Source organism: Myotis lucifugus, unplaced genomic scaffold, assembly GCF_000147115.1.
Source record: "Myotis lucifugus unplaced genomic scaffold, Myoluc2.0 scaffold_1, whole genome shotgun sequence".
NCBI lineage: Eukaryota > Metazoa > Chordata > Mammalia > Chiroptera > Vespertilionidae > Myotis > Myotis lucifugus.
The window spans coordinates 38849281-38862324 of record NW_005871049.1 but is presented as its reverse complement, the minus strand read 5'-3'; the positions used below and the strand labels follow the sequence as shown (position 1 = coordinate 38862324).

The 13044-nt window shown below is 50.3% G+C and overlaps 1 protein-coding gene across 2 annotated transcripts in view; it reads right to left on the bottom strand.

Annotated features, from left to right (window-relative positions):
- The window catches only part of SCARA5 (scavenger receptor class A member 5), a 107652-nt gene that overhangs the window by 22588 nt on the left and 72020 nt on the right, over window positions 1-13044 (bottom strand). For both annotated transcript variants that reach the window (XM_014457021.2, XM_006081941.3), the window contains exons 5-7: window positions 6381-6461; window positions 4188-4286; window positions 1473-1529 (exon numbers count right to left, since the gene is read on the bottom strand). In XM_014457021.2, the coding sequence (XP_014312507.1) occupies window positions 1473-1529; window positions 4188-4286; window positions 6381-6461 (237 nt within the window). The remainder of the gene's footprint in view (window positions 1-1472; window positions 1530-4187; window positions 4287-6380; window positions 6462-13044) is intronic.

The following is a 13044-nucleotide window of genomic DNA, read 5'->3' as shown; positions in this document are numbered from 1 at the left end:
ATAGCCAGACTCCCTTCCTTGGCCATCAAAACTTGCCTTTTGGCTCCTGCAGGGTCCAACAGATCTCCTCATCTAGCCAGGACACCGCTAGCTCAGCCTTTGGCTGCTCTAGAAAGGGACTCCAGATAACGCTAGAAAGACTCTGAGGCACATATATTGCTTTGTGGATCACAGCATCTAAGGTGAGGGGGATGTGTGAAGTCCAAGGTTATGTGTAGGCACACCTTGTCCTCAGGTATGTCCATCACTTTAGTGACAAAATACTGTCACAAATGTTTTCTGTTTGATCCTGAATCACTGCCCCGGGAAAGGGAAGGACCGTGGAAGGAGGAGACACCTTGGAAAAGGGTACTATTAAGGAGCCAGGTCTTCTGGTCATGCATGACTGGGAGGAAAGTATATTTTAAGGACCTTCTGAAACCAAAGACTGGCCTTAGGGAAACCCATCCATCTGGGTCCAAACTGTGAATCTGAAGAGGTGCCTGTCCCTGAGTGTCTAGGGCAGAAGGTGGAGGCAGGCGCTCTTTCCCAGCCGTCTCCCCGCAAAGCCAAGACTGCAGTACAGATGCCCTGGAAGAGGATAATCCGTGTATGCCTCACACAGGGTTGCAGCATTTCAGAGCCCAGCAATTCTAGATGCTGGCATTCTTTTGCAACTTGGTTAGGAGACACTATTCATCGAGACTTGGCTGGGAGACTCATTCTCCTCTGGCAATCTCTCCAAGGTTCTACATGTAGCGGGGAGAATAAACCCTAGGAAGGAGTGCTAACTAGATAAGTTGGCTTGCCTTATAAACACTGTAGGAAGTACCCTTGTCAGAAAGACGCCCTTACCGAGACTTGGGGGCCTGCCAGTAACTGAGATCCCTCGCATCTCTGCTCAGTTGGTGGCAGAGGAGGAAAACAAAGGGACCCTGCTTTGCCTCCAGGCCTTTCCCCACGCAAGTACTCAGGGAAGCCATGCATTTTTTAATGAGGCCAGTAACTGAATTTTAGCATCTCCTGTGATTTTAGGAAGAATGTCTGAACCGGTGTATTACATAGAATAATAATGAACACTTGCTGATTCCTAACCTCATGTCCAGGCACAAGCACTTTATGTGATTAACTCATTTAATGCTCACAGTGATCCTGTGAGGTATGGACTCTTTTATCCTCATTCCACAGATGAGAAAACGGAGGCCCAGAGATTACATAGCCGTCTTGTGAGGCAGCCAGGAGGGAGCCCAGGAAGTCTGCCTCCAGGTCCTTCTACACAACCACGGGGCTTGTACCACACCTGGAAACGTGGTCTGTGTCCCCGGGGTACACCCGTCTCTTGGTGGAGCTCTGACACAGGTAGGGGGTTCCTTTAACATCAAAGCCCTGGACCATGGATCCAGCCCCTGAACCCCCAAACTTGTGTGGCTTTCTGGGTGACAGCTATTCTCATGTTGACACAGAATCCAGTGACCCCAACAAAGTTTCCTTACTGGAATCCCCCGCTCTGTCTCCTTTATCTCCTTTCTCTCCTTTTGGGCCTCGGTCACCTGAAACAGAGGAGAAAACTGGCATTAGAAACGGAAGTAAATCCTAATCATCATAATAAAAGGCTAATATGCAAATGGCTGTCATGCCATGACACCATAATGACCAATTAGCAGGGACCTGAGGATGTGTGGTGCCTAGCCAGGCCGGGGGACCTCAGGCCACATCCCACCCCGGTGCTGGGCCTGGGGACCTCAGGCCACGCCCCCCACCCAGCAGGGCTTGACCTTGACGGGGGACCTGAGGCTGTGCCCCCCACCCTGCAGGGCTTGACAGGGGTGGGGCCGGCTGGGTCTGGGTCTCGTGCGATTTCGAGGCACGCTCGGGTGGGCGGGGACTTGACTCTGGGTCCCGCGGCACACCCCAGACTCTGACAGGAGGGAGATTTTCATATGCATTTTACTAATTTTCTTTCATCTCTGACACTTCTATTAACCCCTAGAGTGCCGGGGAGCACGATTGTGCTCCTCCTGTCTTTCGCCAAAAGTGCCGGGAGCGCTATCAAAGCTTCGAAATGGTGTCCAGTTCTAAGTCTACATTGCTAAATATGTCAATGTAGTAAAGGGTTCCTTAAGTTTTTGAATATGTAACTTCATTTACTTGCCATTCATAATTTTTTTCCTAAACTCCTGTAAAATCAGCAAAAATGCCTTGGCAATTTTAGCATAGTTCCTAGGATATTGGTTGGCACTCAAAGGGTTAAAGAGAAAGGGCAAATAGCAATATTAAAATATTTACTCTAATTAATTCCCTTTTAATGTGCACAAATTTCATGCACTGGGCCACTAGTAGTAAATAAAGTATTATCTGCAGGAGACATTTTTAAAAATAGTTTTTTAATTGATTTCAGAGAGGAAGGGAGAGGAAGAGAGAGATAGAAACATCAATGATGAGAGAGAATCATTGAGCGGCTGCCTTCTATACACTCCCTACTGGTGATTGAGCCCACAATCTGGGCACATGCCCTGACCAGGAATCAAACCCGTGACCTTCTGGTGCATAGGTGACCTTTGGTGCTCAACCACTGAGCCACGCTGGCCAGGCTGCAGGAGACTTATTAACCCAAAACCAGGGAGAAACTCAGGCAGGAGCCAGAAGCCCCGGAGGGCAGGCCATGGCAGGAAGGAGCTACCTGCTCTGTCACCTGGGGAAGGAGAAGGCGCCCCGCTGAGAAGTTTCATTTCTTCCTCATTAAAGCCTCAAACACCAGCACAGACTAAAGGAGTACGTAGTATTCAGCAGAAAGAAGACAAAGCAAAGACATTCCTATTAAACACTCAAGGTTTTCGAAGTCTACATCCAAGTTCACTCTAATAAGCAGAGGAAGAGAGAACTCTAATAAGCAGAGGAAGAGAGAGAGACAGGGGTTCTGTGTGAGGCAGCTTTACTAGTGGGGAGGCCAGAACACATGGAGGAGAGTTCCCAGGGAACTGTGGGATGCCCTTCCCAGGGTATGGTCTTTTCCCAGCTCGCCTCTCACTGTACACAGAAGTAATGGGTCCTGACACCATTCGAGCAGGCGTTACAACGACTTGGCGGTTCTATTCCAAGCACCTTCAGAAAGCTCTCTGCAGACTAAAGGCCCAGGGCATGATGTCTGGTGGAAATAAGCAAGCCAGCAAGTTCCAGGGGAGAACACCAAAGATGATCCAAGTTTTGAAAAAAACAAAGGCAACCATAAATGTAAATATAACTATGAATGTGTTTAGAAAAGGTCTGGCAGGATAGGCTCCAAACTGTTTATGGTGGTTATTCTACAGAGTGAGAGCTTAAGGGACCAAGGGTGGGGGGCTGACTTTTGACGTTATACTCCACACTTCTGTTTCGTTAGGTTTTTTCAGTAAGGATGTGTTGTGGTACTCTGTTTCAAAATCCATTTAAAAAATGTGGGTCATAACAGGAAGGAAAACCTCAGCTTGTTTAATCACCAACCAGAAGGTAGAATAAAAGTTCCCAGGGATGGGAGATGAGGAGACCATCCTAGACATGGGGTGGGATGACTAACAGCACGTTTTTCTTAGATTTCATCTTAACAAGTGAGGGGCTCGAGCCCGGTCATCTTCTGCCACGATGCAGGGCTGGACACTCTTGAAATAAACGTGGAAAGACAGGGACTGACTATAAAGTGGGCCCCCCTAACAAGAAACAAGGTGCCTATCAGTAGGAAGAAAAAATGGGACCATTGGCAATGGAAAGCTGAGAACTGGTTCCAGTTTGACATATTTGGGGAATACAAAGACTGGCGGACTGGGAGGAGGTGGCAGTACAGGAGAGCAGGTGGCAGTCCTGGTAGGACTGGGAGGAGGTGGCAGTCCCGGGTCCCCTGCGGGCCCCGCTCCTGGCTGGGCTTCCTCCTAGCGGCAACCAGTAGTATTGCTGGTTCTCCCATGCATTTCGACAGCACTTCCGAGCTAACAAAGTGTGTTCCCACATATACATCCCATTGAATCTTCATGACAGCTCTGCGAAATATGGCATCCTGAGAGTCTAGGGTGGGGATAAAGACACGGATGTTGAACGATGAGATTAAGTGACTTGCTCAGGGTCACTCAGCTGGCCTGTGGCACAGCCAGAATTCAGAGCCAGTCCATCCGCTGCGATGCCCATGCTGGTGCCCAGGGGCCAGCCGTGAGCGAGGGTGCTCTGAGATTCATTATTACCTTTGATCCCGCGCATGCCCATCACGCCTGTGGCTCCCGGCCTCCCATCATCACCCTTGGGGCCGGGCAGTCCTGGGGTTCCTCTCTCCCCTGGTAAACCTGGGGAGACAAGAGACAAGTTGGGGCCCTTCGAGGTCACTGTCTGGCTCAGCAGTTGACTTTAAGCATGAACCCTCCTGTTGCCTTTGCTTCCTGATTCCTCTCAGGTAACCTAAAGGCAGTGTCCCAAAGGTCAGCATATGCCTGCCCCATTGACACCCTTTATCCAGGGAGGCTGGACACTTCCCCCCGAAAAATCCACTTCTCCTGAGTGATGGTGGTGGTGGTGATTTAGATTTGGTGACATTTTTTCTTTGAGCATTTTTTATGTGACAGACACTGTTCTGGATGCTTTGTATAAAGTATCCCATTTAACCCTCCCAATAAACTAGGGTAAGTATTATTTCACCTGCGCTACAAATGAGGAAAGTGAGGCTCAGAGAGATTGAGTAACCTGCCCATGGTCACACAGCAGCGTGTCAGAGGCTAGATCTGAGCTCTGGTCTTTCTGAACTAAAAGCTCAGGGTTAGTTGGCTCCATCTCACACTGATGAGAAGGGTTTACTGGAACTTAGGGTGGGAGGAAGATGAAATGGCTCCCCACACGGGGAGCGTAGAGACAGGGATAGCAGGCTGAGGAGCAGGAAGAAAGTCAGCAAGGCCAGTAAATGGGATGATGGATGGCCTGCGACCAGATCAGGCCCTGAGGCTCCTGACCTGCCACCAGGGCGAGCCAGAATCAACAAACGTTTCCACCCAGTGACAGCCCTGGGTCCCCAGTGGCCTGACCTTAGCCCACAGTTATCTCTGCAAAGCAGTGCAGCCTTAGTTACTGATTAATTGTTCTTTGCTGTGTTGAATGTTAGTTTTCTTTGGGCTTTTTCTCTAACATGAAGAAACCTGTCTCCCAGTAATTATTCCTCCAGAGTTTATGTCAAACGGCTGGAGGAGGGCAGGTGGCCCATAAAGGTGGCAGGACCTCAGAGAAGGGCTTCATTTCTTTTTCTCTTTCCTCACACACTTTTCCCAGAGTCCAATGGCCCTGATGCCACAGAACTGTGAGTCTAGTGCAGGATGCGCCCAGGGATCCCCATCCTATCATTTACTAAAGCAGGAAAAGGGATGCTGTTTTGAGTTTAGGTAGCTCCCCTGAGAGGGAGAGGCAGGGAATGAAAGCCAGGCCATGGGCTCTCCCTCCGCCAGCTTCTGCCTCACTCCTGCTTGCAACCTCCCTAAGGAGGTACCTGGGATTTAGGAAGGAGATGGTTTGGAGGTACGTTTCCTGATATAAATAAACAGACACCTGTCCCCTGAGAAGCTCTTCCTCTTCTTACATTGTTCAGAAGACTTTTCACTCTGCTAGAAAAATGTTGCTCACAGTAGAGGCTCAGGAATGGACAGACTGGGATGCAAAGTTTGATAGAGTAACGGAACAGGAGCCTCCAAGACAATGAGAATAAGAAGAACATACGGCACATCCTTGAGTAATGTCGTTTCATTCAGTGTCGTTTCGTTATAACATTGATGAGATGCCATAGGAACTTAACTCATTTCTATCAGTTAGCTTAAGGTAAAATTGGTTCGTTACCTGTTGCTTCACTTAAAATCACAGAACCCATCCATGAGATTAAGTGAGGACTTATTGTACACTTTCCAGAAGGCAAAAATATACCCTCCCTACCAGCCACTGGATCTCCGGGGCTGTCACCAGTGTGTGTGGCAGGACAGAGAGGTAGGAGAGGGGCAGGTGTTCATTGACCTGTGCAGGTTCAGCAGGAGGTGGGGACACCAGGTACCTGGTGATCCACTGAGGGGGGCACAGCATAACTGTAGGGCTGGTCTGGATCACAGAACACCCTCAATTCCTTCTGCAGGCCCTGGTCACACAGAGCCTGTCTCCTGGGGTGAAAAGTTGTTTCAGGGAGCTGTGAGCCTTTCATGTACCCTTTTCCTTCAATTCCTGGTACTTTCTGTGAAAAAGTATTTGCTCCATCCTATTGTTAAACCGGTCAGTCTCCTAAAGGAGCAGGGCATTTGAGGCTGAGTTGATTGGGCACATGGCCGACCCCAATGAGAAAGCACAGGGGCAGGAATGGATTGGCGGCCCCTTCCCTTCCTGGAATGCCCAGGTCCCTCCCGGGGTTTCCCCATTACCTCGAAGTCCAGGTAATCCAGGGATTCCAGGCTCGCCTTCCTTCCCTTCATCGCCCTGATCACCTTTGGGGCCCGGTGGTCCTGAAAGGGTTACAAACAGCACCAAGATTAGAAGGTGGCTTTCTGGAACAGGACACCCAATGACTGGGGTCCTTATAAGAAGAGAAAGCACAGGCAGACACCTGGGGAGAAGGTCACATGACGTTGGAGGCAGACATTGGAGGGATGTGTCTACAAGGGTTCTGGTAACACCAGAAGTTAGGAAGAGGCCGAGAAGGATCCCCGAGCTTTCGGAAGGAGTGTGGCTCTGTGGGCCCCTTGATTTCAGACCTCTGGCCTCCAGGACAACGAGAGAAGACATTTCTGTTGTTTTAAGCTACCGAGTTTGCGGTACTTGGTTATGGCAGCTCCGGGAAACCAAAACATGTATGCTCACAGCATAGCAGTAAATGTCTTGCACAATAAATATTTGATGAATGAATGAGTTTATGAGATCAGAGGGTGTTAATACATACAAAACAACCAGGAGGCCAAGATCAAGATGTACTGACACATTCCAAAAGTTGGCACTGTCCTCAGACCCTAACCGAAGTAGACAGCTGTTTAATAATTCAATGGCACATGCACAGAGGAAACGTAACCAACAATTTAAGAATGCACGAGTTACACCAATCATCCGAGGACTGGCTTCTGGAGCCATCTTCCTCTTTTCTCTGAAGAAAAGCAAAGTCATACTGATCCCAGTTTTCAGGTGACAGAGTGGAGACACAGAACCTGTTTAGAACACAACTAAGACTATAGAGGAGAGGAAAGACACACTGAAGAATCCAATCAGCTTCCCAACGCCCAACCATGCAACCTCTGGCCAGGGCAAGGCTGAAGAAAGGAGACTGAGAGAGGTCCCTGGGTCTCTGTACTCCATGGGCTGCCACAGGGGTGGGCCGCCTGCCTGCCCCTGCCCCCAGCACACCCCACCCCTTTTCACTCTCCTCTGCCCCCTCCGCCCCTCCGCTCATGGAAACCAGAGCTCCAGGAACTGAGCAGGTCAAGGATGCAATGGACCAGACACTCCAATTTGTTCTCTTCACTCTGATGAGTATGGATCTTCCTTAGAGTAATTCTCACGAAGGGAGGGCGCTGCCCAGAAGAATGGCCCTGATGGCAGGGCGTCAGGGTGGCAGAGTTCACTTGGGGCTGATTGTGGAGCATCTTGAGTTCCAGGTCCTGGTTCTAGAAAATCTAAATGAAAATTCCCTTCTTGGGCATTGGTAGCGATGCATAAGTGGATTACATGGCATCATGGATATAAAGGGACTTGGGAATCTTTGAGTGGCAAAGCCATCCCTGACAATCTGTACCCCATTTTCCGTAGCGTTCCATCCGAATGATTCTAAGATGACTGCGTGTGAAGATCTTAACCTGCGTCTGAACTCACCCTGCCAAGCTTGGCTGGGTCATTCAGACAGTCAGGTCTGAAAACATTCTTCACATGGACATCATTTTTTAAATACTTTTTTGTTGATTTCAGAGAGGAAGGGAGAGGGAGAAAGAGATAGAAACACCAATGATGAGAGGGAATCATTGATTGGCTGCTTCCTGCATGCCCCGCCCCCCCCACTGGGGATTGAGCCCACAACCTGGGCATGTGCCCTTGACTGAAATTGAACCCTGACCTTCTGGTTCATAGGTCGATGCTCAACCACTGAGCCACGCCGGCTGGGCTGCACATAATTTTTAAGACACAAATAATGGGTTCGTGAGGGTCTGTATTAGAGATGAATTGGGAAGAAGTTGGGGCGGACAGTAAAGGTGGGTAATGACTTCCAAACCGTAGTCACTTCCTTAGGTGGTATTGGCCCAGCAGACTCAGAGGAGCCTAAAACGTGGCCGGTCTGAGTCTCGGGGGCCAGGCTGCTTAGAGTTCTGCCGATCAAGCGTTTCTTCAAATCATTGCTGCCCATACGTAATGTACTCCTGGGATCTGACGTTTTATCATTTTCTCAGGAATCCAGGCTAAAAGTCTCGAGCTTGCTTTGTTACGCATCCCTTTGCTCTGCCTTCCTTGCTGTTCCTCTTCAAGGCTCCTCATTGAGGAGACGCCCATGTCGGGTCTGCCTCCTTCCTCACCGGCACCAAGCTCATCGGGATCCTCATGGCCTCGCTCCCAGCCATTTGAGAGACCCCCTTGTCTCCCCTTTCTCTCTGCAACCCTGTCCATGCTCATTCTGTTCATTAATCTCATCAGAATCAAAGGGACTCGGTGCCCTTGGGCCCCCCTCTCTCAGAGACCCCTCCGGGTCACTCCCAACGGGTCCGTGCTTCTGCACACCTACAGGCTGATGCTTCTTCCACCTCAGCAAAGGCGTTCTCCTCATGATGCCCCTCGATCCCTTCCTTTCTAAGAGTCCTGTCCCTCAGCCCTGGAGCTCACCTTCCTGCACACCCTTCTGAGCTCTTCGGACACCAGAGCCGAGCGCCCACATTTCAGAGCTGGAAAGAGCCTCAGGTATTACTGTGCACAAACTCCCCACGGGGGGCATCCCGGAGCATGGTCAGGTCACTCTGTGCCCAGCCACTCACCTCCAACTGTGGTCCCCAAAGAGGACAGGCCTCTCTGAAAGGCTAGAGCTCCCCTCTCCGTGGCCCTGTGTCTCACACAGCACCTGGCACACCGTAGGGACTCTAAGAATGACTTCTGGGCAGTCATAGAAGCTGTTTCGGTAGCCATGGTCCCAGCGGTACCCAGATTGGCTTTTTAACTTCTCATCTTTTCTACCCCTGGAGCAGGCGGGAGCATGGAGGTGGGCTGGGATAAGGAGGAACAGGGCCTATTTCTCCTCAGTCATGAAAACAGCCCCACAGCCCCAGAGTCCACTGTGTTTTGGTCTGGTGTGCCAGCTTCTTCCTGCCCGCCTCCTGGAGGGCCCTGGGGAGTAGGACACCTGTGCCTCGGTCCCCTCTCAGAGCCTGCCCACCAGTCTAGCCCACTCTCCCTACCCCACAGCCCCCAGGCCATGCTGCCCTTGCCCGGCTGCCTGAGAGCCACTCCAGCTGGAAGCATCTCCAGAACAAAACAAAGTGTACGTGACCCAGCATTTGGGAGAAACACCAGGATTCTTCTGGGAACCATCCCATAGGGAGGGAAAAGCAGTCCATTCTCCCTTCCCGGATCCTGGAACTGGCCATGGGGCGGGGGACTCGCGTGTGCCGGAATCTGGACAGCGACCTGCCAAGAACAAGTTCTCGTGACAGCTGATAAAGTGGGCCCGAGGCCAGCACAGCAGTGACCCAAATCATAATGTAAACACCACCCCAGAGCCATGCTAATTCCGGGGCAGCTGACGGGGTGGAGCTCCTCCACCAGTTACTCTACTCCCACGTCCCTGATGTCACTGGGCACTGCATTCTCCGCGCTATCACCTGCACACTTGCGAGCTCTCTCACTTCCCTCATTCCCGGCCTCCTCTCAGCACCCTGAGCATGCAGACGGGGCAGAACTGTCAACCCCATTTCACCACCGAGGAGGCTTGAACCCAGAAGTGCGGGCGGTCCTGCAAGGCCAGCTCTCCTAAGGGAAAAGGGGGTGTTGGGCGGGGCTGGGTGCAACCGCTAATTTTCACAGCATGGTCTCCGGTTCCGACCTAGCAGAGCCAGATTCAAAGGGTGAAATGACAGAGTCACATCAGCCCTCCCAGGGAGCCACTGCCCAGGCCCTGCTTCCCAGTCCTTAGTGGAGGAGAAACACTATTTCCATGTTGCTCTGATCAGAGATAAGCAACACCTCCAACACATCCCTGCTCACTCAAGGCCAACGCCCGATGTCCAAGCCTGGAATCCAAGGCTCCACAACATTGCCACGTTCCTTTATAAACATTTTTGAACTGGACTCTCTACTCTAGTAGATGGTGTTTTTCCTTGAAAAAAGCAGCCTGCAGATAAATTAGCTTTGCCAACTTGTTTTTACGAACCAAGAGATGTGTTTTCTAGTCCCAGTGGGGCCACTGCCTCAGGATTTGACTTGGGCAAGTCATTCCCCGACCTCAGCCTCAGAGACCCAGTGTCACTCTAATGTTATGCGATTCTGTAAAAGGACCATCTAGCAGACAGAGCCATCTGAATGTGGCCGGAGGGCTATGCCTTCAGGCCTTTGCCCGCACCTTTCCCCTCCTGGTGTGCCTCCTCTCTCTGGTTACCTTCCCCCCATCCTGATATGCCTCTTCTCTCTGATCATCTAAGCTCTCCACTGCTTTCAAAGCCACAGACAGATGTCAACAGACCTGATGAATGCTGGAAACCATAAGCAGAAAACAAAGTACCGCTGCGAATGTACACAAAAGACACGCTGGAGACAAAATTTATGGAAAACTGTATAACAAAGCGAGAGAATGAAAACCATTTGGGGTCAAGCTCAAGAATAACATAAATAAGCTCATATTTGAAAAATATACATAGCAGCATATTTGTGGATTCTGAGCCAGGAAGGGCAAAGTGTGTGTGTGTGTGTGTCTGAGTGTGTGTGTGTGTGTGTGTGTGTGTGTGTGTGTGACGACTAAGAGAGGGACTGGACAAAGCGAGGGCAGGAAGGCCACGCTAGACAGCAGTCTAGAAATGCACGGCAGCCTTCCTGATAAAGCATCCCTTACCCGAAAGCCTGGGGAGAGTTTTGTCTCGTTAAAGTTGAAAGGTACTTACATTTGGATGTGCCCAACAGCATCCTCTTTACTGGTACCAATGGGGTCCCTAGCAGCCATGAGAGAGGGAAATGGGAAAGGGAGACAGCAGGTGCAGTGGTGATCCTGAGAGCCAGAGGGCTGAGTGGTGAGCACCTCTGAAGAGCCAGCAGCCCATCAGGAATGCAAAGCATGAAGACTGGAAGGCAGGCCCGGGCAGGGCCGAGATGAAACTTTTAGTTCAGGAGAACCAAGTGTGAAACTTACTTTAAGAACCAAAGAAAGACTACTTGGAGGATTTCACTGGAAGAGCGTTGGCAAATGAATGACCTAGAGCCGTTTTAGTTGGAGCCAAGGAGAGTGGACTTGGAAAGTAAAGAACCAGGATGTAAGATATTCAGAGAGGCACAGGAGGGTGCCCCAGAAGGAAGCACGCCGATGTCTGTTGACTAGGAGGGGAAGGAAAGGGGGAGAGCCTGGGAGGGACTGTCTCCCAAGTATAGGAATAGAGTCCAAGGGACCATGCTCCCTTCTCTCCACCGGGAAAGCAGGATGATCAGTGACAAGAATATGGTTTCTGAGCCAGAACAACCCACGTTCAGACCTTGGCTTTGCCACTTGCCAATTGCTTAATAAACAGTGGGGACGTTATTAAAATGTATCATCTATAAAATAGGGACAATAATACCTTTTTGTACAATGAGAGGATGAATGGTCTTTAATGTCCTGGAAAATTGATTTAGAGAATTAATGAGAATTTAGAGAATTAATGTTGACAAAATGTCTGGTTCATCGTAGGTCATGATTCGGTGTAGCTTCTATTATTACTAAGTACCTGCTAAGGGCAGGGGAGGTCAAGGAAAGAGAAGGCAGGAAAAGCTAAGATCCCCATGGTGTGGGTTTGAAAGAAGAAATTCTACCTCTAGTTCTCCTTTGATTTCTGAGAGGTAAAACCCCAAATGACCCAGGACAAGAAACCCAGTCCTCTGATTGCCCAGGTTTGAGATTTACTGGTTGTTCCACAAACATGGATTGAGTCCCAGTGACATGAATTGCCCTGTTGGGCCCTGGGGGAAGCAGGAATGAACAGATGGGGGTGGACAGTGGTGTAGCAGAACCAGCACTGGGCGTTGGGCGAAAAGTCCTGGCTTGGACATGAAACTGTCCACTTAAAGTGGGTGAATCTCACAGCATGTAAATTATGCCTTATTAAAGCTGTTGAAAACAAAAGTCCTGGGTCGGATCATTACCAGCTGTGTAGCCCTGAGTCAATCAGCTATTTCCTCCTGGAGCCTCCGTTGTTTTTCTGCAGGAATCCTACCCCACCCTCAATAATGAAACCTGCCTCCACTAACCTTGCAGCTCGTCATGGGGATCCACTTTAAAACAACATAAATAATGTATCACCAACCATTCTGTAGACTGGAAAGTCCTATGCAAATGGGAAGTCCCATCATTGCTATTTTCTGCTCTGATAAATGTAGGCGCTCTGAGGAGGGAGACTTGGGTGAGCTGGAGAGAGCAGTGAGGCTCTTGGAAGAGGTGGGTTGGAGTGAGGTCTGAAGGATTTGGAGGAGGAGGAGGAGGAGGAGGAGGAGGAAGAGGAGGAGGAGGAGGGAGAGGAAGAAGAAGGCATTGTGGTAGGAGGCACAGCTGGAGTAAAGCCAGGGCCATGGGAAAGGCGGGCTGTGTCTCTGGGCCAGTGGCAAGATGCGTCCCACCGGACTGGATGCTTCACACAGGACAGGGGGTGCAAGCTGGCCGTCTATGGACCATATATGGCCCCCAGATGTGTTGCATTTGGCTCACAGTGTGAAACAATTAAAAATTTCTAGAACATTCCATGTTTGTTTTCTCTTGAAAAAATGGGAAGCCCTTGTCAGCCAGCCTGGCCCAAACGGGCTGGACCTGCCAGAGCCCCTACTACTCCCCCGATACTGAGGTCACTTTACTTACTGGCATCGCTCCACTGGCCCCTGCAGACAACTGTGTTT